Genomic DNA, 23,390 nt, shown 5'->3' with positions numbered 1-23,390 from the left:
TCAGCGCCCAGCAGCAGCCCTGAGCCAAAGGTGGTGCCAGGCAGGACATCTTTGTTTAAAGCTCTGCCCAGCCTGAGCCAAGGAATGAATATTGACAAAAGCATCCCGGCGCTAATGAGTTGTTCGTTAGGGCAATAAACGTGTCACATTAGAGTCGGGAGGACGAGGTAATTAGCCCTGCAACAGCTCAGCACCCGTGGTGTGCATGCCCAGTGCCCACTCACCAAAGCACAGCTGGGCACAACTGCCAGGGCATGCCATTCCCACTCACAGCACTGCTAAAACACAGTTTATTCCAGGTGCTTCATCTGCACTGGCACATTTGCTCCTCACGTCACTTCATTAACCCACAAGTGCCCAAATGCTCCAATTCATCACCTTGTGCCAGTGCACAGCAGCCCCCGGGTTCCCAAAATGTCCTTCCTTGCCCCGGAATCTCCGTGAGCACACGGCTGCAGGCAGCCTTGTTATCCCCAGTTTGCCAATGGATTTTAAAAAATGAAATTATTTGCTGGGGAAAATCAATAGCCCAGGCAGGAATGAGCCACTGAGAACTCTGATCAAGATCCAACTAAATCCAAATGATGGACTCCCAGAATAGGATTTAACTTGATTGTGACCCTTTCTAGATGATTTTTTTCCCCTGATCATTCACAGAGAGACAGAAATTTGGAGAGCTGGGTTAAGATTCCATATCCCTTCCTCCCTTTCTGCTCAGTGGAGTTTTAGTCTTTTATTTTTACTCCACATCTTGTCTCGGGTATCAAATCAAGATAAATTGAAAATCACTTGGGTTTTTTTTGTATCATGATGATCAGATATTTGGTTTTTTCCCAGTTGCAATCACTCCCATCTGGAATTGCTCCAGGACACCCTGGGCTGGTGGGAGCTGTCCTTGCCCATGGGATGGGGCAGCCACAGCTGTGCCAGGGCCTCTGGAAAGGGCTGTGATTAACCCAGGGGTTAATGCAGGTGCCAGGCAAGGGCACAGCTGGAATTTCTAGAGAATTCCACCCTCTCCAAAAGGCACACAATCCCAAACACCCTGCAGCTGATGGATTTAACCTTGCCCTGAGGAGCTGTGGATTCCCCACCCCTGGGCTGGGAGCATCCTGGGCCAGTGAAAGGTGACAAATAACCAAGAACAAACCAGATAAATGCAGTCAAAGTGTTGTGCACTCCCTAATCTCACCCTTCTCCAGGCAAACAGAACGATCCCATCCCCAGGGGATGCTGTGGGCATTCCCAGCCCATTCCCACTCCCTAATCTCACCCTTCTCCAGGCAAACTGAACAAACCCATCCCCATGGGATGCTGTGGGCATTCCCAGCCCATTCCCACTCCCCAATCCCGCCCGTCTCCAGGCAAACTGAACAAATCCATCCCCATGGGATGCCGGGGGCATTCCCAGCCTGTTCCCACTCCCCAGTCTCACCCTTCTCCAGGCAAACTGAACAAATCCATCCCCAGGACATGCTGTGGGCATTCCCAGCCCATTCCCACTCCCCAATCCCACCCTTTTCCAGGCAAACTGAACAAACCCACCCCAATGGGATGCTGTGGGCATTCCCAGCCCATTCCCACTCCCCAATCCCACCCTTTTCCAGGCAAACAGCACAAACCCATCCCCAGGACATGCTGTGGGCATTCCCAGCCCGTTCCCACTCCCCAGTCCCACCCTTCTCCAGGCAAACTGAACAAACCCACCCCAATGGGATGCTGTGGGTGCTCCCAGCCCATTCCCACTCCCCAATCCCACCCTTCTCCAGGCAAACTGACCGATCCCACCCCCATGGGATGCCGGGGGCACTCACAGGTGTGCCTGGCCAGGGAGTAGTTGGCGCCGGCGCTGGTGAGGCCGAAGCCCTCGGGGATCTGGCTGGAGCTGCGGGGCCGCGTCAGCAGCTTGGGCGGCTCGATCTCGGCGCCGAACTCGGCGCCGATGACGCCCAGCAGCACGATGGCCGTGGCCTGCTTGCGCCGCTCCTCGTAGGACGAGGACACCTTCTTGGGCTGGGGCAGCCCGGCCAGGCAGCCTGCAGGGAGAGACAGGGCTGGGCAGTCAGTGCTGCAAACACAAATGAAATATTGCATCAACGCGTCCCTGCCAACGCCGGCGGTTTCGTACCTCCGTTCACCTCCGTTCACCTCGAGAAAACTCCAAAAAAATCAAAATATCCCTTCAAAATTGGCCAAGAACTCACAGGGAAAGAAAGCCACCAGCAATTTCCAGCTTGGTTTGCTCAGTGATAGAGAAATTCTATGTTCACCTAGTGATTTCTGCTTCTTGCTCACTTTGAATTGACAGGCTGCAATTTTAATTGGTTGATTTTTTGTGATAAGTTCTTTAAGTATCTTTTTGATGTAGGATCCATCACCACATCCAGCTTCCCATTAAGTGTCAGGATATTTCAATTTTAGGATAACAGCACACACCATTAAACCAAAGGGATATTTTCATACAGCAAAATGGCACCTATGGAATCACAAAACCACAATCATGAACGGGACATAAAAGTGCAGTATTTGTTATTAGTTTAACACAGTCCATGGATTCTGAATTCCAAAAGCAGAGGAGTTTTTTTTAATTTGGAGTAAAATCCCCAAATCTGGGAAGAAATTATTGCAATGAACCTGCAGTCACTTATTCTGACAAATCAAGCCCACTCTCACCCAGATGTTCATTTCCAGCATCCTGGGCAATTCCCTACCATTTGTAGGGAATAAATGGGAATTCCCTACCATTTGTAGGGAATAAATATAGGAAGTTTTAATCCTTCCCAAGAGCTGTTTGCTGAGGAGCTGGGAGGCAGCACCTGGATTAATGAAGCACAGGGAATGTCTCTGTTAATGACATCCACGGGGGCTCCGGAGGAAAACAAGGAATTCGCCGAAATTTAGGAGCTGTGCTCAAGCCAAAAGGGAGAGAAAACCAAGGGAAACCTTAACAATGGGAAGGGAGGGGAAAAAAAGGGAAAAAATCGATAGCAACTGCCTTTGGAGGAAGAAGGATGCAAGGGGCTGGAACAAAGCAGGGCAGGAACAGCTGGAGGTGCCCAGGAGCCGTTTGTGCCGGTCCCACACCCCGTTAACCCTTTCTGCACACCACGGAATGCTTTGGGGGTCAGGGATTTGGGGATCACCCCATCCCTCCATGAGCCCGGATTCCTCCAGGCACTATCCAGCCTGGCTTTGGGCGCTTCAGGGATGGGCAATTCTGGCCCACAGAATCTGTACAAAGAGAATTTTCATGTATCAACCTGGAATGGCCAAAATAAATATTTTTGGGAAAGATCCACATTAGCAATCTGGAATGTGACAGCTTGATCCTCTGCCTCAAACCCCTAAAATCCCCCAAACTCCAAGAAATTCCAGGCTGGCCAAGCCAAGCCTCAGGCCCAGCAGCATCCCCTCTGGGAGCACACCTAGAAAGGGGGATTTCATCTGGCTGTGCCCGTTTGGTGTTGTGTCCCCACGCTGCGTGCCCCGTTAATCACAGCCGGGCTGACACGCAGATCCATTTTCCTGACAGGGCCCTTGATCACCTATCACAGGCACAAAATTAATAACCTCAATGGCCCCGCCAGGAAAACACAGCCGGGCTGCCAGGAGGACAAAAACCACTGGGAGTGCAGCTGGAAAAATCCCAGTTCAGCCTGATGGAACCACAGGATATATCCCCATCTCAATGTCCCAGCGCAAGCCCCAGAGCCCAGGGTGATGGAAGCAGGGGGGAAGTGCCCAAACCCCCCTGGGTTGCTGCAGTTAACACCCAGCAGCACGTGGCTCCCCAGCTCCCCTTAATTGGCTTTGCACACTTCTTGGGGAAATTAATTCCGGCCCAGCTTACAATAACAGGATTAAAGGCCCAGGAGATTCTCTCCGGGGTGAGCTGCACAGGGATCCCCGGGTGTGGGTGAAGGAGAGGGGCACTGCAGAGCCAGGAACCCACCCCAAAACCCAGCCTGGGCCCACAGCCCTGCCCTGAACAGCCCTGAACCCCCTGGGCAGCCCCTACTCCGGGGTGTAGCTACTCAGCACTTGCACCAGGCTCAGCACTCACACACAGAAACACCGGGAACAGACATTTCACACGGATAATCACTGGCTCAGCACACACACAGAGCTGTGAGGGCTCTCTCCCAATAACCAGGAGTGAAAACATTGCTCAGGAATGCCGGTGGCAAGGGAAATGCAGGAACAGGAGGAGATTTTACAAACCCCGGGCCATTGCTGGGTGCACGGCTCCCTCTGCTGGTCCCGCAAGGAACGGCAGCCTGGCAGGGAGCTGGGCGCCTGCAGAATTGGGGAATTTCTCCCTCACAGCCCATCCTCTGTTATCTCTGCCATCATAACTCACTGCCCATTCCTATCTCTAATAAAACAATCAGTGCTCTGGAATATCTGAAATTCGAAATTGGGAATCATTGAATGGCAGAGCTCTTGAGGCGCTGGGAGTTGTCATGCATTAGAAATTACAGCTTAATTCCTTGATCTGCTCATTGCTAATGGGATCCCAATATGTAGGAGTCTGTAGACCAATGATCTTTAATATTGGATTTGAAATTTAGTGGCAGCTTCCCAACAGGATCGCTTGGAACAAACAGTGATGAGTAAGAATTTGGAGTAGTTACAGCCCAAATAAAATTTAAAAAAAATAACCACACACACACTTCCACCGGATTGCTGATGTGCAAGAATGGGATTGTGGAGCTTCAGAGTCACTGGCATCAATTTACCTACAAAATTTACCCACAAATCAAAAAATACCATTTCAGAAGTGCTTTAATGCCAGCAGTCCTGGAGCTCAGGGAAGCACCCCAAAAGGAAAATGCAGGAACCCAGGTTATTAAAATTCACACTGCTACAAGCTCAACAGGAGCAACTCCGATTAAAACAGCACTTACCATTTGTTACAGGGTTTCCCTCTGAAAGATTTGATTTCTCCCAGTAAAACAGTTGTAATGTCACACAGAACAAATAACAAATCACTCTGGAACTCATTGGAGGTTACCCAAAATCAGAAAGTCTGTCATTTACACAATTCAAAATATACCCTATATATATATATATATGTAGGGTATATATATACCCAGTTATGAATAAAAGCCACTGGAGTGTATTAAGGATTTTCAGCTAAAATGTTTCACTCTCCCTAAGTTCTGAGGTGCAAATCCTGTTAGGAAATGACCTTGATAAGTGGAAGCTTTTGGGGAATCCCAAGTTGGAAAAGATCCTGTTGAGGGAAAAATAAGAATTTTTTCTACAGTCCCAATACAAACCTCAGTGTATCCCCTGAACCCAAAACGCAGCCCCCTTGGATCAGATCCCCCCTAGAACAGATGATTCGGGGAACAGTTATGGCTGTGGGCAGTGCGAGAGCATTAACGAAGCGCATTAATTATCCCGGTGACATTAACGACGCCAGGGCTCACCTGCAGCGATGTCATCGTCGGCCAGGTCGTGCTCCTCCTCCTGGGCCTTGGCCTCAGCGCCCGCGGGCTCTGTGGTGGCAGCTGTGCCCTGCAGGGCCTCTGTGGGCACGCCAGCTGTGGGGACGGGACACGGGGACGCCGATGGAAGGGCATTGCCAGGGAAACAGCTCCTGGAAATGCTCTGAGGGCAGGGGGAATCTCAGCCCAGGATGGATGGCTGGGAATGTGGGGTTCCATCATGGATAACTGGGGATGTGGGGTTCCTTCAATGATAACTGGGAATGTGGGGTTCCCTCATGGATGACTGGGAATGTGGGGTTCCCTCATGGATAACTGGGAATGTGGGGTTCCTGCATGGATAACTGGGAATCTGGGGTTCCCTGCATGGATAATTGGGAATGTGGTGTTCCCTCATAATTGGGAATGTGGGGTTCCCTCATGGGTAACTGGGGATGTGGAGTTCCCTCATGGATAACTGGGAATGTGGGGTTCCCTCATGGATAATTGGGAATGTGGGGTTCCCTCAATGGATGACTGGGAATGTGGGGTTCTTTCAATGATAACTGGGAATGTGGGGTTCCTGCATGGATAACTGGGAATGTGGGGTTCCCTCATGGATAACTGGGAATGTGAAGTTCCTGCATGGATAACTGGGAATGTGGGGTTCCCTCAATGGATGACTGGGAATGTGGGGTTCCCTCATGGATAACTGGGAATGTGGGGTTCCATCATGGATAACTGGGAATGTGGGGTTCCTGCGTGGATAACAGGGAATGTGGGGTTCCCTCAATGGATGACTGGGAATGTGGGGTTCCTTCAATGGATGACTGGGAATGTGGGGTTCCTTCAATGATAACGGGGAATGTGGGGTTCCTGCATGGATAACTGGGAATGTGGGGTTCCCTCAATGGCTGACTGGGAATGTGGAGTTCCCTCATGGATAACTGGGAATGTGGGGTCCCCATGTCCCTGTCCCTGGATGGATGGCTGTCCCTAAGGGTGCCCATGTCCCTGGATGGATGGCTGTCCCTAAGGGGTGCCCATGTCCCTCAATGGATGGCTGTCCCTAAGGGTCCCCATGTCCCTGGATGGATGGCTGTCCCTAAGGGTGCCCATGTCCCCGTTGCCCAGGCGAGGGCAGTGCCAGGGCTCTCACGGGAGATGACGCTGTCCATGTACTGGGGCAGGTACGGCGCCCAGGTGTCGATGGTCTCCTTGCGGCCCGCCTGCTCGATCCTGCGCAGCTCGGCCAGCAGCAGCGCCTGCGCCGCCTCCCGCACCTGCGGGGACACAATGAACACAAACACAGCTCCAGAGGGGCTGGCACCGAGCTCTAGTGCCATTCCTGAGAGTTAAACTGGGATTAACTGGGAGCTGTCCCAGCAGCAGCGCCTGCGCCGCCTCCCGCACCTGCGGGGACACAATAAACACCAACACAGGGTCACCAACCACACTGACACCGAGCCTTAGTGCCATTCCTGAGAGTTAAACTGGGATTAACTGGGAACTGTCCCAGCAGCAAAAGCACAGTTCTGATGCCTTCAGTTTTAGCTTTCTTGTTTCCCACGTTCTGCACTGCATTGGTGTGGATTTCTTATATATATTTCTGAATTTCATAGAAAGTGCTGGCAAGTTCTCCTCACACTTTAGTCACACTAAACAATCCTTTTCCAGAACCAGCACTGACAGTGTGGCAGCTTCAGTACCATAAAGCACAAACAATAGAGAATTGAGGAGAGCAATCTAGGAGAATGGGACCTCATAACCTGGAGATGGTACTGGACAATGAACCCCAGCATGGAAAAGGAGCAAAACTTATAAAAGTGTGAAAATGGGTGACAGCCCTTGCACTGCCCAAGACGCATCCTTTAAAGGCTTTTTATTTAGGGACAAGGATGTCGGAAAACATTTCACTTTAAACTTGTGCAGCACGATATTTAAAAGACAAAAAAGACTAAAAAGGACTCTCGTATTAACGAGTACTTATGCTTTGTTGGACTCAAACCCTCCTTCTTTCTTGCAGTAGAAACAATAATAGCAATAGCAGGAATAATGATGAGCAACAGTAAATAATAGCAATAATGATAATAGTGATAATGACAAGAAGCAGAGGGCTGGCCTCACCTCCAGGCAGCGATCCTGCCACCTCCGCGCCAGCATCTCCAGCAGGGGCGGCCGGAACTTCTCGAGCCCCAGCAGGTCGGGCAGCATCACGCAGTGCATGGCAGCCAGCTGGCTCCAGCCTGGGGAGCACACACATGAAATGAACCCCAAAATCACCCAGAACGGGCCCTGAGCATCATCCGGCCCGGCCGCGTCCACCTCGGCTCACGCTGCACAAACCCATCCTCGGTTAAACTTGTGCAAGCGGATCCGAGCACACTCATCCTCATCAGCACACTGCTGTCCTGATTTCCCACCTGAATTCTTTATTTCAGCACACTTAATCCAGGTGCATTCCTGCTACAGAGCCGTGCAGGTAAAACCAGGAGAGAAATCCAGAGTTCAAATCAAAATGTCCCATATTCTATTCAATATATGTCCGATATTCAATTCAAATCTCCATCAGCACCAAAACTCAGATTTAAGGCTTCCCCAACAGGGAAACCTACCCCGGGTACCCTTGGGAGAATTCCCTCAGAAATCAAATAAATGATTTTAGAAATCAAAGAACAATGAGGAGGGGTTTTGGCTGAAGTAAAGGCCAAGGAGAAAAGTGAGGAAGGAAATACCTTCGTTGACTAAGAAACAGGAATGGAAAGCAGAAGTGTCAGAGTGCCCAGATTCCGTGCTGGAAGCAGCAGCAGGAGCAACTTGCAGAGGAAAGAAGAAGAAATAAAAAGAGAGAGAGAAAAAAAAAAAGAGGGAAGTGAGGAGAGCAGCAGCAGAAAAACGGGTTAGTATCACTGCAGAATGGAAAACAAGGGGATGATCTTCAACTGAAATATTCAACTTAAAAATAAAACTCGGCTTCAAAATAACATCCAACTCAAAATAATATTGAACTAAATGAGAATTCCAGGTTTTCCAAGAAGGAAGAGGCAGACAAGCAGCTGCAGAGGAACATGGAGACAGTAACAGAAACTGGGATGTTTTGAAAAGACCCAAGTACATCTAAATCAAGTGATTTTAAATATGTTTTTGGGCAGGTGGCTTTGGTTTGGCTTCCTGCTTGACTGTAAGTTAGAAACCCAGGAATTTTGCTGCTTCTTCTTGTGCTTTTCCCACATTTGCCCAGATTTAGAAGCTGTGCACCAAAGGGCAGGAAATAAACCTCAATCAGCCCAAGCTGCCCCATCCATCACTCCAGGGTGTCCAGGATGAATTCCCGAGGGCTGCCTGGAATTTACCTTCATTCCAAATGGGCCTCTAGGCAAAAATGCAACTCTTTACCACAGAAATGCCAAGAAGCCTGAAGGAGAAGGACACAAAGCCCTTTTCTCCAGGCCTTCCACCACAGAGTGGCTGCAGTACACCCCTTCCCACCCCACTTGCATCAAATGTAGGGAAACCAGAAATGACAGCTGCACAAAGGCACCCAGGCTGAAACTAAAGAGGTTTCTGCCTGGTTCTGCTCACTCTGCTCCAACGTGAGGAGCTCCAGCCAGCCAAGCACCGAGCTGGGATCACTGCCACAGGAACACTTTGGGATGAGCCTGCAGAGCCTGCAGCTCCAGGCTTCAGAGCCTCCTCAGAATGTGTGGGAGCACTTGAAACAGGAATGATGATGTCAAGGCAGAATCAGCAGCTTGTACTGGCTCCTAAACCAGTGCTAATCCCCAGTAATTTCATGGAGGTTAACATTGCATTACTGTGTCCCCCATGCAGTAATTTCTTGGTAACAAGGTGTTAAACTCAGCTGCAATACCAGAATCAAGGGTAGCAAAGAAGCGGTTTTACCTTGTTTGATTTGCCCCTGCGCCGCATGGCTGGCCACGGGAGGGGGCGCCTTCACCTTGCCCATCTCGGGGGTGCCGGGCCGCGGTGGCCTAGATGGACAGAGACACACACCAATGGAGCCACCCATGCAGCCACCACCAACCAAAGCACAGCCAACCCTGCGCCCCAGAGGGCCCTGCCAGGCCCCGGCAGCGCCGCCCCACCTGCTGGGCCCTTTCTTCATGTGCTCGCCGATGAAGGTGGCGTTGGTCATGCTCATGAGCGTGTTGGCCAGCGAGATGACGGAGAGCAGGTGCTGCGTGGTGACGGCCCGCGACACGCCGTAGGTGCCCTTGCCCAGGCCCTCCGTCACCGACACCCTCCTGCCCAGCTCCTGCGGCGCCGCCCTGCCCACGGGCTGGTTGTAGCCGGGCAGCATCAGGGACATGTGGCCGCCCCGCGACAGCAGGCCGAAGGACACGGAGCAGTGCGGCTTCAGCATGCCCAGGCGCTCCAGGCACAGCTCGTCCAGCACCGCGTTGAGCCCCCAGGCGTGCAGGCACGACATGAAGAGCTTGGCCGTGTCCATGGTCAGGTTGTACTCCAGCAGAGTCAGCGGCTTGGACTTGCTGGAGCGATACTCTGGGTCGCCGTCCTCCCTCCTCTGCCTCGCCGCCTCCTCGTCCTCGTCCTCGTCGTCCAGCAGGTGCTCCTTGATGTTCTCCTTGATGGTCTCCTTGACCTGCTGGAAGAGCACGGCGGCGCGCTTGCCGGCCAGGAAGGAGCCGCCCTTGTCGGCGGCGCCGGGCGCTCCGCGCGCGCTCTCCGGGGACGCGGCGCCCGCGCTGGGCCGCGCCGCCTCCTCCGTCAGCAGCTGGATGATCAGCGCCTCCACGTCGAAGAACAGCACGTGCACGTCGGGGTCCGTCACGTTGGTCTTGATGGCCTGCACCATCAGCGAGTTGTGCGAGTACTTGGGCAAGTTCCCCTGCAAGGGCAGGGCAAAGGGAATTCAGAGCAGAGGCAGGTCTGAAACACGGCCACTGGCCACAGACACCCCACTGCCAGCTGTTTGTGGACAAACAGCTCCCCAGGTGAGGCACGAGCTCACACCTCCTTCTCCTGAACCCCGGGACAGTGCAGTTATGTTCCAAGCAACAGCAAGATTGTTATGAAGCTTAAAACCCATTCAATATTTGGAGGGTGAACTGTGGAATCAATACATGGCACTGGGAAAGCAGCTGCTCAGAGTCACCCTGACCTGCAATTGCTGCACCCCTTGGGCACTCCCCTTCAGCCCATCTTCTTCCTCCCAAGGGGAAAGAAGGGAGGAGGCAGGGAATGAAGGGAAAAAGCTGAAGGATGTCAGAAAGGAGACTGGAAACCAGAACGTGAACATCAGCTTTGAAGCATTATTGTCCCTAATCCCTTCATTCCCAGCACCTTCGCTGCACGAGGAGCCCACACACAAAACCCTGCAGGAACCAACGCAACATTCCCAGTTGTGCCTGGATCCAGCAGGAGCAGACATTTTTAAATGGAAACATGCTGGTGGTGCTCTAAGCAATGCTCCCACCACACCACTCAGATCTCTCTCCCAACAGAAGGCAGGGAAAGGGATGCGTGGAGAAGCTGGGAACACCATGTTTGTGTTGCTCTGGCTGAGAACCTTTTGGTTAAAACGACAGAAATTTCCCGAATTTCAGTTCCTCCTGCAAACACAGCCCACGCACCTTGTCGGAGGCCTCGGAGGCCAGCAGGTTGGTGGCCAGGGTCTGCAGCTTCTGGTGGGCCACGTTCTTGAGGGCGGCCAGGCTGCGGCGGGTCATGGCCTGCTTCAGGTTGACGGCGGGGTGGCTGAGCGCGTCCACGGCCGCCGGCACGGCCTCGTCACACGCGCTCAGGATCTCCACGGCCGTGATCCCCATCACACAGCGGTCCAGCGCCCCTGCGGGGGCACAGGGACAGCTCAGCACCCGCCTGGGGGGGATAGGGAACCTCTGTGCTTCAGCTGGGCTCTGAAAGGATGGAATTCCCTGCTCCCATCAGGGTCACAAACCCCCAGGGGGAAGCTCCTCGTGGAAATGTGCCCAAGGGTTTGAATTCTCCCTCTGTTGGGGAAGGTGGAACAGGAAAGCCTTACAGACAGGATTGGCTGGCAAAAGGTTGTGAGAATATGGGAACTATAAGGGAGATTGAGATGAAAGTCAGGTTTGAGATCCTTCAGTTACTGAACAACTGGAAAACAATGGCCTGGCCAGCTAAAGGTGATCCCCTTTTGATGGAACAACACCCTCTGCTTGCAGACAGGCCCAAGGGTCAGAGCAGACCCCACAGCTTGGCAGAAGGGGCCAAAGAGGAGTTTTAGGGTTTAAAATGTAACACAGCATGGTAATGGAGTGATTCTTATAGGCTGTATGCACATGCTGTAGGATTTGTGTATTGTACTAGATTGGTTAGTGAGAATGACAATATTCAACACAGAGGAAGATTTATGGTATTGTAAGGGGAACCTTGCTCTCTCATCCTCTTTACCCCTCTCTTTACTTCTGTTTGCTGCTCTGAGCTGTGCTGGCACACACAAAATAAAGGATATTATTTTTTTTTTTTTACAATAAACCCCAATTTCCACAGCCTGGCTGCAGAGATGTCTCATCTCCATCCTACCCCCATCTCTCCTACATCCCTCAGAGTTAGCTCTAAGAGCAGATCTGTATTTCTGCCTTTCAGATCCATGAGAAAGGGAGCAGGCAGTCTGAGCTCACCGGTGTCCATCTGCCAGACGTACACGGAGCCGTCGGAGCAGCCCACCACCAGGTAGTCATCAGCTGGCCTCCACTTGATCACCTGGATGGGGAACAGGTGCCGGGACGCCAGCATGATGCACTTCTTCTCCCTGAGGCTCAGCAGCCCCACCGAGTGATCGCTGGCCACGGAGCACACGCAGTGCTGCACTCGGGCCTGGGGGGGAAACACAAACAGATTAATCATCGTGCAGGGCTGGGGTTGAAACCTTTCCCCCACTGGGCAAAGCAGGGTGACCAAACTCAGGCACCCGCACCAGTGCTCAAACTCACTGGGAACAGAATTCCCTGACCAGAGATTCCCATCATGAAGAGAAATTGGGTGTTGAACCCCATTCTGCTAAGCAAACCCCAGAGTTTTCAGCCAATGTCACTTTGTTCATTAAATTCTATTTATTAAGTTTCAAGAGGAAATATTGTCTCTAAACCCTACTTTAGTAGGTTTAATAAAGCCCCTATTTTCAACCCTTTACAGAATTAAAACATGGTGGAAGAAACCATAAATAACAGAATAACCAAGCTGCTCTTTGTGACTCTCTTGCAGAGCTGGGTCAGTGATGCATCCCCAGCATTCCACGTTGCATTCCCACTCTCCAGGAGCACTGAGGGTTATCTGGAGCACTGAGGGTTATCTGGAGCACTGAGGGTTATCCGGAGCACTCACGCTGCAGTTTTCTGGTGGGACCAGCAGCTGGGTGATCTCCCCGCCGTGCACACAGAAGATATGCTTCATCTCTCCCGAGAAGATGTCCCAGATGATGACGGAGAAGTCCACCCCTCCCGAGATGAGGTACCTCTGGTCGTAGCGGGAGGACACCTGGTGAGGGTACAGCAGGCACGTCACCTTGTTCCGGTGGCCTCGCAGCGTCCTGTGAGGGGGCCAGCCTGCCAGGGGACAAAGGCACAGCAAAGAGAGGGAAATAGAGGTTCAACAGACACCTGAATCTCTGTTTCAAGTGTTTGTTCTGCGCTCACACCCCAAACTATGGAGGTAATGTCACATGGAACCCACACACCCAAGCACAGCACAGGGATCCCACCAGGAACCCTGGCAGGTTTGCCCTCTGAGATTCCTACTGGAACATCAGCACCCTGGAACAACCCTGGACAGCACAAGATTGTGCTGCAGGGGGCTTTGAGATGCAGCAGCAGAGATGCTCTCTCACCTTATCTCTGCTCCTGCACCTCAAAAAACACCCAAACTGACCCCTCCTGGCTGGGCAGCTGCAGGGACTGCCAGCACAGAGGGCACAGCAGGTTTGGGGGTTCATGCTGCTCCCACATGGCCGTACCTCGGCGCAGCATGTGCTCGCCCTGCAGCAGCTGCACGATGGCAGCAGGTTTGTGGGGCTGGTGCATTCGCAGCCGTGCATGGCCGTACCTCGGCGCAGCATGTGCTCGCCCTGCAGCAGCTGCACGATGGCAGCAGGTTTGTGGGGCTGGTGCATTCCCACCCCTGCATGGCCGTACCTCGGCGCAGCATGTGCTCGCCCTGCAGCAGCTGCACGATGGCAGCAGGCTGGTGCATTCGCAGCCGTGCATGGCCGTACCTCGGCGCAGCATGTGCTCGCCCTGCAGCAGCTGCACGATGGCGGTCTGCGTGGCGGGCACGATGACGATGCTGCCGTCCTCGCGGCCGCACACCAGGCGCCCGTGGGCCGGCATGTAGACGCTGGCGGTGACGCGCAGGGGCTCGCTGGCGTTGGCCACCATGCTCAGCTGGTCGATGATGCCCGCGGGCCGCGGGCTCAGCTGGTCAAAGGCCTCCTGCAGGGACCTGGACGTGGCTGCCGGCAGGCCTGGGACAGGAGGGGAATACAGGGATGGAGCTGGGAGATGCAATGGCATGGTGAAGGTCTCCCCTGCCCACTGCGGGATTCTCTACTGGGAATGGAGTCACTACAGCAATGCTCACTAAGATCTGGAGCATATCTGGTAAGGTGAAGTTACAACTCCTGCAAGGAGGTAACAATGAAACCCCAACTTTGTGCACAGCACAGCTTTACCCAGCACAAACACACAGAAAGCACCAAGCTCTGGCATGACCGAGGCACCTTTTGCACCTCATCCATCCAGCACACACAGAAAGCACAAGGACCTGGCTATGGCTGAGGCACCTTTTGCATCCCCATCCAGCACAAACACACAGAAAGCACCAAGCTCTGGGTATGGCTGAGGCACCTTTTGCACCCTCATCCAGCTCAGCACAAACACACAGAAAGCACCAAGCTCTGGCATGACTGAGGCACCTTTTGCATCCCCATCCAGCACACACAGAAAGCACAAGGACCTGGCTATGGCTGAGGCACCTTTTGCACCCTCATCCAGCACACACAGAAAGCACCAAGCTCTGGCTATGACTGAGGCACCTTTTGCACCCTCCTGCTGGTCCAGGCTGTCGGGCACGCTCCAAATGCACAGCCTCCCCGAGGAGTCCCCTTGGATCAGGAGCCTGCAGGAGAACTCCCGCTGGCCACAGAAGAAGCGAGTCACTGGAGGGCATATCAGGAGCTGTTGGAAAGATAAGGAACCAGCTCAGAGCAGGCACGAAGCACGTGCCCAGCTCCAAGCTCCCCTGCCTTCAAAGCAGGACAAAGCCAACACAGCCCCTAAAGGGATGTACCTGTTTCTCTGCTCTGTCCAACACGCTGTACAGCAACGGGGGGATCAGGTTCTCCACTGCCTTCCCCACATCCCTGCGGAACGAATCGCTGGCTGGGAGGCAGCTGGGAACACAGAAAGGACATCACACATTTATATTAATAACACTCCTTGCATTTAAAGAGTGATTGCCACAGCTGGGCATGGGTGATGCTCCCATCCTCGTGCTCTGATCACACGAGGGCAAGGAAGGAGCTCCCACATGGTTCATGTGGGATATTCAAGATAAAACACTATCACTACCAGAACACATGAAGATATCAGAAAGAAAGTATTTGATTTCATTCCTGTAATTTTTAATTGCTTTGATGCCAAATTTTGAATTAATTTTATAGCTTTATATTGACATGGCCGATATTTCAGTAGTTCTTCAAATCAATCACAAATTAAATAAAGGGGGGTATTTTTCTGTTGAGTACCTGGCAGGGAGTTTATAGATGAAACTCTGTCCATCCTCTGTCCATACAATCACTTTATCAGCTGCCACAAAGTCCCCACCAGTCCAGGTCTGCTCGTTTTCACTGGGCACTGAACATAAGAGGGAATAATCTCCAGCATCAAAGACCTGAGAGGAAACAAAGTCTGCGGTTATGAACCCATGAATTAAATATTAAAACGCCCAGGCAGCAGCTGGTTTTGGGTTCAGTATCACAGAATCATGGAATGGTTTGAGTTGTTAAAGCCATTTAGGGCCATCTTGTTCCACACCTCGCCACGGGCAGAGATTTGGGTTCAACATCTAGGAATACATTAAACAGATGCATATTTACACTGAATATTTGTGTATTTCAGTGAAGGGGCACACTGAAGAGACCTGGATTAAGCCATGGATGCCCCATGAGGTTTATGGGGTTCCTGAGGGAGGGGGCCGTGCCTTACCCGCCAGTACTTGGAGCACACGACGAGCAGCGAGCGCTGCGTGAAGGCGCAGAAGGAGATGCTCTGGCAGTTCTCGCAGTAGATGGGCTTGGACTCCTCCTCAAACACGGGCGTGGTGTCCTGGGGCACACACACACACACACACACAGAGCCAGCCCTCAGCCCTCCTGCAGTGCCAGGGGACACCCAAACCCTGCGCAGGTTTTACCCCACAGCCCCTCCTAAGCAGATCTGCAGAGCACGTGGTGTCCCCCTGCCTTAATCCCCAGGTTCCCCAGATTAGTGCTGCTGACCTTGCAGCCAGGGAAGCACATCCCACTCCCTGATATATGTATTTTCCATGAAAAAAACCTTGATTTGCCCCTGAGATCTGGGGCAAATCTCCTTTAAGACTTTTATTCATTAGTACCCAGGAAATGGCAAATAACAGGGAGCTGGAGATAATGCCATATAATGAATATTCCTAAAAATTGTATGGTCTGCGCAGCAAAATATTAACCCAAATTACTACATGGCACAAATAAAAAACAGAGCTGGGAAAATTGGACATAATCCTACACTTCATTTGGAAATCGGTTCTCTGAGAAGTCTTAGGAATACTGGAAACCAGTAAAGGAAAATTCAGTCAGTAATTTTCCACTGGAATAGGAGAAAGGCCATCAGCAGCAGAATATGAGGGACAGAAGCCTCCATCCCACCAGAAGTGCCTGTGCCTACCTGCATGCGACTGACCTCCGAGGTGATGATCCAGACCTTGAGGATGCCAGTCACGGACACGGCCACCACAGTGTCCTCTGGGAAACACACAGTGAGCCTGAGGCGCAGACAGCTCCCCCCTGGCTTCCCAGGGAACCTGGGGCTGCCCCTGCACCCCTGGCAGTGTCACCTTGTGTCCTGTTGGAGCGGATGATGCTCATGGAGCTGATCCAGTCTGGAGAGATCTTGGATATCAGCGAGTAGAGAACCTCCAGGCTGGTTGCATCCACCACCAGGATTTCAGGATAGTGTCCATGGCACAGGAGCCTGCCTTCCCGCTGCGTGCCGACTGTGAACTGATAGAACTGCAGAGATGGCAGCAAACAGGGGTCAGAATCCATGCAGGGCAGGATTAACCCATCCTGGCCTGAGGGGTGCCCCCAGACCCACCCTGCTGCCCGCAGAGCTCACCTGGATGCCCGTGTGCGCACAGGCCAGCTTGGTGAACTCGATGCACCTCCCGTCGTTCACATCCCACAGGCACATCTCCCTGGAACACAGGGAAAACACCACGTGGAAAACGAGCCCTTCGAACCCTTCGCGCTGGGGGGACTTCACTGGAACCATTTGTCAGGGATTAGGTCAGTTGTATTTAGAGAAACTCAAAATCAGCTGGATTTTCCAGTCCTCCTAAATCCACACAACCTCCTGCTCCCTGTGAGGATAAATTACAGAACCTGAGCAGCTACCTGCTTCTACCATTTAACTGCTGCTCTCTGATTAATACACACAACCAGTCAAAAAGTAAATGTATTTGCTGAGGAATTTGATCTCAAGGATAAAATTCAAACACAGCATTGAATATATGGATAAACTGGGCACAAGTTCCCATTATTGCACATAACAAACACTTAGAAACTCACCCACTCTCTGATGCACTCACTATATATTGCTTTTCACTGGAAGCTGAGGCCTTGGATAAACAAGTAACTGAGGCTGTATGACCAAAGAGCAGAGCTCTGGGATTGATCTGGGAGCAGGGAAAGAAAACAGGGAGTCAAAATCACACAAATGGCCACAACATCCATACCCCAGCTTCCTACTTCATGTCTTATGCATGCATTCATATGTGCACACACATTTAATTAACACATCATCGAATGGATCATCTTGGAAGACTTTTGGCTCCACACAGGAATAAGAATTTGGGGGGAAAAAGCATTTTGCAAACTCCTCTCACTATTTACAAATCAAGAGCAGAATTTGGCTCAATTCAATTTAAATTGAGTTTGGCCAAATATAAAAGACTGTGCTGCACATTAAGAGTTTTCCCCATAAATCCATAAGTAAGGGGAGACCTCAGAGCCCCTTGCAGTGCCAAAAGGGGCTCCAAGAGAGCTAGAGAGGGGCTTGGGACAGGGAATAGAGCGCCAGGAAAAGGAGGAATGGGATATCGAGAAGGGACTCCTTTCCACAACACCATATTGAACAGCCCAATTAGCAGGCAACTGGTTTAGAGCAGCTCCAAGAAATTGGAATGAGTTAAACAAGGTGCTGCTCCTGTAGGAAGCCCAAGAGGCAAAGCCCCTCTTTGTAACCCGTGAAAGCGCTGCGGGCAGGGCAGAGCGGCTGCCGGAGCACGGGCACAGGGAGCACAGACCGAGGGAAGGGCAGCGCTGCGGGCAGGGCAGAGCGGCTGCCCGAGCACGGGGACAGGGAGCACAGGCCGAGGGAAGGGCGCTCCGTCACCTGCAGGTCAGGAGCCAGGTCCCACAGGCAGATCTGCCCGTCGTGGCAGCCGGTGACGATGACGGAGCCATCGACGAGCAGCAGCGAGGACACGCAGTGCGTGGGGGCGCGCCGGCCCCACAGCACGATGGGCAGCACCAGGCTGTTCCCGGCCATGGCCACGGTGCGCCTGCAACGCAACAGCGCCACAGCATCAGCAAGGGCTGCTCCCTGCCCTCAGGGGTCTGCCAGCTTTTCAGCTCACGTTTTTCTGTCTTTACCCCTCATGTTTGTGCCATCTTTTCCCCTCATGTTTCTACTATCCTGTCCCTTCCTGTCTCTGCTGTTCTGTCCCCTCATAGTTCGGGCCCTTTTCCCCTCACGTTCCCTGCTCTTTTTCCCCTCATGTTTCCTGCTCTTTTCCCCTCATGTTTTTGCCATCTTTTCCCCTCATGTTTCCTGCTCTTTTTCCTTCATGTTCCCTGCTCTTTCCCTCTCATGTTTTTGCCATCTTTCCCCCTCATGTTTCCTGATCTTTTCACCTCACATTCCCTGCTCTCTTTCCCTCATGTTTTTGCCATCTTTTCCCCTCACGTTCCCTGCTCTTTTTCCCTCATGTTTTTGCTATCTTTTCCCCTCACATTTCCTACTCTTTTTCCCTCATGTTCCCTGCTCTTTTTCCCTCATGTTTTTGCCATCTTTCCCCCTCACATTTCCTACTCTTTTTCCCTCATGTTTTTGCCATCTTTCCCCCTCAGGTTTCCTGTTATTTTCCCCTCGTGTTTTTGCCATCTTTTTCTCTCATGTTTCCTGCCCTTTTCCCCTCACGTTCCCTGCTCTTTTTCCCCTCATGTTTCCTGCTCTTTTCCCCTCATGTTTTTGCCATCTTTTCCCCTCATGTTTCCTGCTCTTTTTCCTTCATGTTCCCTGCTCTTTCCCTCTCATGTTTTTGCCATCTTTCCCCCTCAGGTTTCCTGTTATTTTCCCCTCGTGTTTTTGCCATCTTTTTCTCTCATGTTTCCTGCTCTTTTCTCCTCACATTCTGTGCTCTTTTCCCCTCATGTTTCTATTCTTTTTTACTTCATGTTGTCCCTTTCATGTTTCATCTTGTCCCCTCCCATCTCTGCCATTCTGTCCCCTCATGTTTGCCACCATTTTCCCCTCACATTTGGGAGGCCCCAGGATGCAGCAGATGGGGAGCAGCAGACGGACAGACAGACATGACCCCCCAGGTAGGAGGCAATTTTGCTGTTTATTTACTTTATGAGGGTGTGTGTGTGTGGGGGGAAGGCTGCAGTCTGGCTAAAATCCAAAATATTATCCTTTAAACCAACAGGGAAAGGAGTAAAAATTGGGGGCCAAACAGCACATCCCTGTGCACACAAGGACTTTTGCCCAAATCCCTCTTTCTAGAGTAATTTTGAAGTCACAAATGTTTTAAACCCTGAGGCTGAAGCAGTTTTTGTACCCCTGATGTTGTTATGTCCCTGCTACACAGACATTCATGTTGGAATATGGAATATCCTGCCTTAGGTGAAATCAACCTTGTATAATACACTGGATGCTGGCCATTCTCCAGCAGGAAATGGGTCCAGCACTATCTTTACAGCAACATTTCAGATATTCTGAACGTATTGACACCAAAAACACAGTGGAATTTCAGTTGTCCCTGGGCCAAAACGATCTCAATGACTGGGAATAGCAACTCGAGTTGTGGCAATAAAACCCACTTGAGTTTGCACAAGATTTAAACCCCACAACAACCCTCTGTTTGTGGTAGCAACATTCCCAGCCTGCCCATGCTGTTAGAATGGAGGTTTTCTTATCGGTGAAAAGGTCCTGTTAAATTAATAACCAAACACTCTTTGTGGATTATCTTGTGGAGGTTTATGCTCTGAACTCACCCCGGCTCAAAGCAGAGCTCTGATTTAGAGGAGGATGAAATATGTGGGGTTTTTGTGGGGTTTTTATAGCTATATATACGTGGAGTTTTCACGGGTCTGTAAACCTGTTTCACAGCACTTCAGAGGGGATCAATCTGAGTTATGACAGCAAAACTGGGGTCACTCTGAGCTGCACAAGCTGTGCCATCCCAACAGGAATGCCTGTCATTTCTCACGCGTGTAAAAGCACAGGAGCTGTGACTCCGTGTGATGAGCCCTGATCCATTCCAGCAGGAATGCCTGTCATTTCTCACGCGTGTAAAAGCTGTGACTCGGTGTGATGAGCGCTGCCGCCCTGCGCAGGCAGGGAGCTGGAATGTGACTGTGTCCGTGGAAAAAAGGGGGAAGGGAGCGAGCCAGGGCAGGGCAATGAATGGCTAAGGATTACACGTGGTGGCTCTCAGGAGGCTCCTGGCAAGGCAGGGATCAACTCTGGCGTTTCCACAAAATCACCAAATCACTGAGATCGCATCAAATCACCCTTCCCAGGCAGGCAGCTCATTTCGGGCAGCCCACTGGCCCCTCTTCGTCAAAAGCTATTAAATTAAAGCTCGGTTGTAATGGTCAGGATCAATAAAGAGCAAAAATCCAGGCTTTCTGCACACTGCAAACCACACCTGGCCCTGCAGAGTTAATTGTTATGCAATGCTGGATCAATTGCTCTGTCTGGACCATCACAACACAGCAAGAGAAATTAATGCAGCATTTTAAACAACATTTTAAACAAACCAAGAGCTACAATTAAAGCAGGCTCATTTGCAGGGAAATCATCATAAAAATGGCATAAAAGCAGGAATAAAGTGTCCAGATGCAACAGACCAAAATGCAAATATCAACAACAAGAACAAAACCGCCCACACAAACATGAATACCCACTCAATTTTTGTGAGGAAACAAACCAGAAACGACTAAAGCAGAGCTGAAAAACACCAATGAGCTACACAAAAATCCCTTCCCACCGCTCCCAGTTCAGGGAACAAGTCACAGTGTTCCTGTGTCACAGGGCTGTCCAAAACAGCTGCGTTTTTCAATAAATACAGAAAGTCCCCTGCTAGGGGCCAGCATTGCTGCTTGAGATCGTGTATTTAACAATTCTGCATTTAGAGCCACTTCTGAGCACTTCCTACCCACCCCACTCTGAATAAAGGGAATTTTCAAAAGGAACATACAGGAGGGTATCACAACACACAAGAGCACTAGCACACAACTAACCCTAAGAGATTTGGGATGTTCCATGCAGAAACCACATTATCAACCCCCTGACAGTCCCATTTCAAGGCCAGGTCTCAGAGGATTTCACAGCAAGGCTCTGGGAGAGAGAGGAAAAACAAAAACTACCTCTTTCCTTCTAGTTTGTGACCGTGGCAGCGCAAGGCCTTCATAAAAAACTTCCTTTTCAGGAAAAGCCACATCCTGATTGCCCAGGAATTTGGGTTCCAGAGCTCAGCCCCAGCACACACCAAGTGCAGCCCCTGGCAGCACCAAAATGCCTTTTTGTCGGAAAACAATCAATAATTCCATTTTTTGACATCAGTGATGACAAAGTACAGGAGCAAATCAGCACTGTCCCAGCGCCAAAGGGGCCCAAAAGCAAAAAAAAAAAAAGGGAACTTGGAAGCACAAAATGGAGATGCCACGAGTACAATTCCTCCTGAGTCTCCATGGGGTAAATTGGTGTCTATCCATAAGCACCAAAATCCTGGTTTTCCTCCCAGAACACAATGGAGCAGATTATTGTTATTCCACGTACACAGGGATATACCCACATCATCCTTGTATTTATTTCCTCCCCCTGAAATTTTCTCACATAAAACCTTGCATGTAATAATAAATAAATAAAATAGAAATAATTGTACTCTTAGACATACAGCAAACGCAGGGATGTGGGAAAGACATAACAATATTGTACAATTAACAGAACAAATGCAGGGATGTGGTAAAAAACCCTCCCAAAAATAGAATTTTTAAACTATTTTAACAGAAAGCAATTATTTAAATGAGGAAAAGAATAAAATAAAAAAAAGTTAAATAATGTGTTAACCTGAGAGAACAATCCAGTGACTCTTTGAACTGCTGTGCTTGAAGGTGGGACTTAGACACATTTAATCCCGGATCAGTTCCTATTTCAGGAAAGCCACTAAACTGATTTTTCAAGTACAAGGAGTGAAACACTGAATCCAAGACTCCAACCCTTTCCAAGCTGTCCACCCAGAAATCCACACTGTGGATTTTTACAGAAAAGCCCCCAAACAAAACAAACCCATGGGAGGAAGAGGTAAAGCAAAAGTAACCCTGCCTCTGTTACACCAGAGCAGCTCTTCCCAAACATTTGCATTTCCACCGAGGAAAGAATTAATCACAGGATTTGTGTGCAATAATCTGCCTCCAAAATACGAATAAATAGCACTGAACAGTGTTAAATAGTATAACATAGCTATAAATGGGCTGTTTATGCATTTTGGGAAAATCTAATGATTTTAAATTTAATGACGGGTTAGACTTTCTAATTGTTACTTAGGGATGGACAGGGAGAATACAATGAGAACACCTTCCCTGGGTATGCAGGAGCTTCCAAACCCAGAGAGAGAACAAAACACTAATTTGGGACACGAGAGTGGAGTTAATTAACGCCTTGGGAAGCCACTTGCAGGTTTTCCCGGTGCTTAATTTGATGGCACACTGAAGCCACTGTAATTTTTCCTGTGTCGAACTGTCACCAAGGACAGTTATCCAAAGCAGCTGGAGCACCCCAAATCCCATCCCTGGGTGCCAAGAGCACCGCGTCTGGCACGGGAAAGGGAAATAAACCCGGGCAAGGCTGCGAGGTAGCAAAAAATCGGCATTAAAAGGCATTTAACCCCCCCAGAGAATCCATTCCTGCCAGGAGCCTCTCCGTTAGCAGCGATGGAAACCTCCATCCTTCCATTAATAACCCGGTGCTCGCTTTGAGGTGAGCCCTGACGGAATCCCAAAGCCCATCGTGCTCCGTTACCGCTGTCCCGGGATCCCTGGCTCCCTGGGCTCCGGCCCAGCCGGGTGTCGGTCCCGGACCGCCCGGGTCCCCGCGCCTGCCGCTGCCGCAGCCTGCTCAGCGCTCCCGGCGCAGGGGATGCTGCGGGGCCTGCGCTCGCCCCGCGCTCCCGCCGGCAGCGAGCCGCTCTCCCGCCCCGGTCCCTGCCGCACCTGCTCGGTGCCGGTGCCGGTGCCGGTGGCGGGCGCTGTCCCGGCCCGCGGGTGTCCCGGGCGCCGCGGCCCCGCCGCGCTCGGTGCGGCAGCGGCCGGACGACAGCGCGTCACGTGACACTGGCGCAAAGCCCCGGCCGGCGCGCTTGACGGCAAAGCGCCGCCGCCGTGGAAACCGCCGG

General features: G+C 51.3%; 1 protein-coding gene across 7 annotated transcripts in view; it reads right to left on the bottom strand.

The window, feature by feature from the left end:
• The window catches only part of LOC102067580 (WD repeat-containing protein 7), a 35,859-nt gene extending 12,504 nt beyond the window's left edge, over positions 1 to 23,355 (bottom strand). For 3 of the 7 annotated variants that reach the window (XM_074533774.1, XM_074533776.1, XM_074533777.1), the window contains exons 1-21: positions 23,209 to 23,355; positions 18,104 to 18,272; positions 17,278 to 17,384; positions 16,826 to 16,904; positions 16,545 to 16,719; positions 16,376 to 16,452; positions 15,659 to 15,778; positions 15,199 to 15,344; positions 14,742 to 14,844; positions 14,488 to 14,632; positions 13,669 to 13,917; positions 12,783 to 13,003; positions 12,080 to 12,275; positions 11,048 to 11,262; positions 9,539 to 10,302; positions 9,336 to 9,424; positions 8,168 to 8,248; positions 7,560 to 7,678; positions 6,592 to 6,715; positions 5,436 to 5,549; positions 1,815 to 2,036 (exon numbers count right to left, since the gene is read on the bottom strand). In XM_074533774.1, coding sequence (XP_074389875.1) covers positions 1,815 to 2,036; positions 5,436 to 5,549; positions 6,592 to 6,715; positions 7,560 to 7,678; positions 8,168 to 8,248; positions 9,336 to 9,424; positions 9,539 to 10,302; positions 11,048 to 11,262; positions 12,080 to 12,275; positions 12,783 to 13,003; positions 13,669 to 13,917; positions 14,488 to 14,632; positions 14,742 to 14,844; positions 15,199 to 15,344; positions 15,659 to 15,778; positions 16,376 to 16,452; positions 16,545 to 16,719; positions 16,826 to 16,904; positions 17,278 to 17,384; positions 18,104 to 18,259 — 3,502 coding nt within the window. In that variant the 5' untranslated portion in view covers positions 18,260 to 18,272; positions 23,209 to 23,355. The other 4 variants (XM_074533778.1, XM_074533775.1, XM_074533779.1 and 1 more) reach the window with 4 other exon arrangements.
• Between the last annotated feature and the right edge of the window lie 35 nt (positions 23,356 to 23,390).

The sequence above is a fragment of the Zonotrichia albicollis genome (genome assembly GCF_047830755.1).
Source record: "Zonotrichia albicollis isolate bZonAlb1 chromosome Z unlocalized genomic scaffold, bZonAlb1.hap1 SUPER_Z_unloc_1, whole genome shotgun sequence".
In the NCBI taxonomy this organism is placed as follows: domain Eukaryota; kingdom Metazoa; phylum Chordata; class Aves; order Passeriformes; family Passerellidae; genus Zonotrichia; species Zonotrichia albicollis.
Note: the sequence above shows the minus strand (reverse complement) of the source record. Positions and strands in the feature narration are given on the sequence as shown.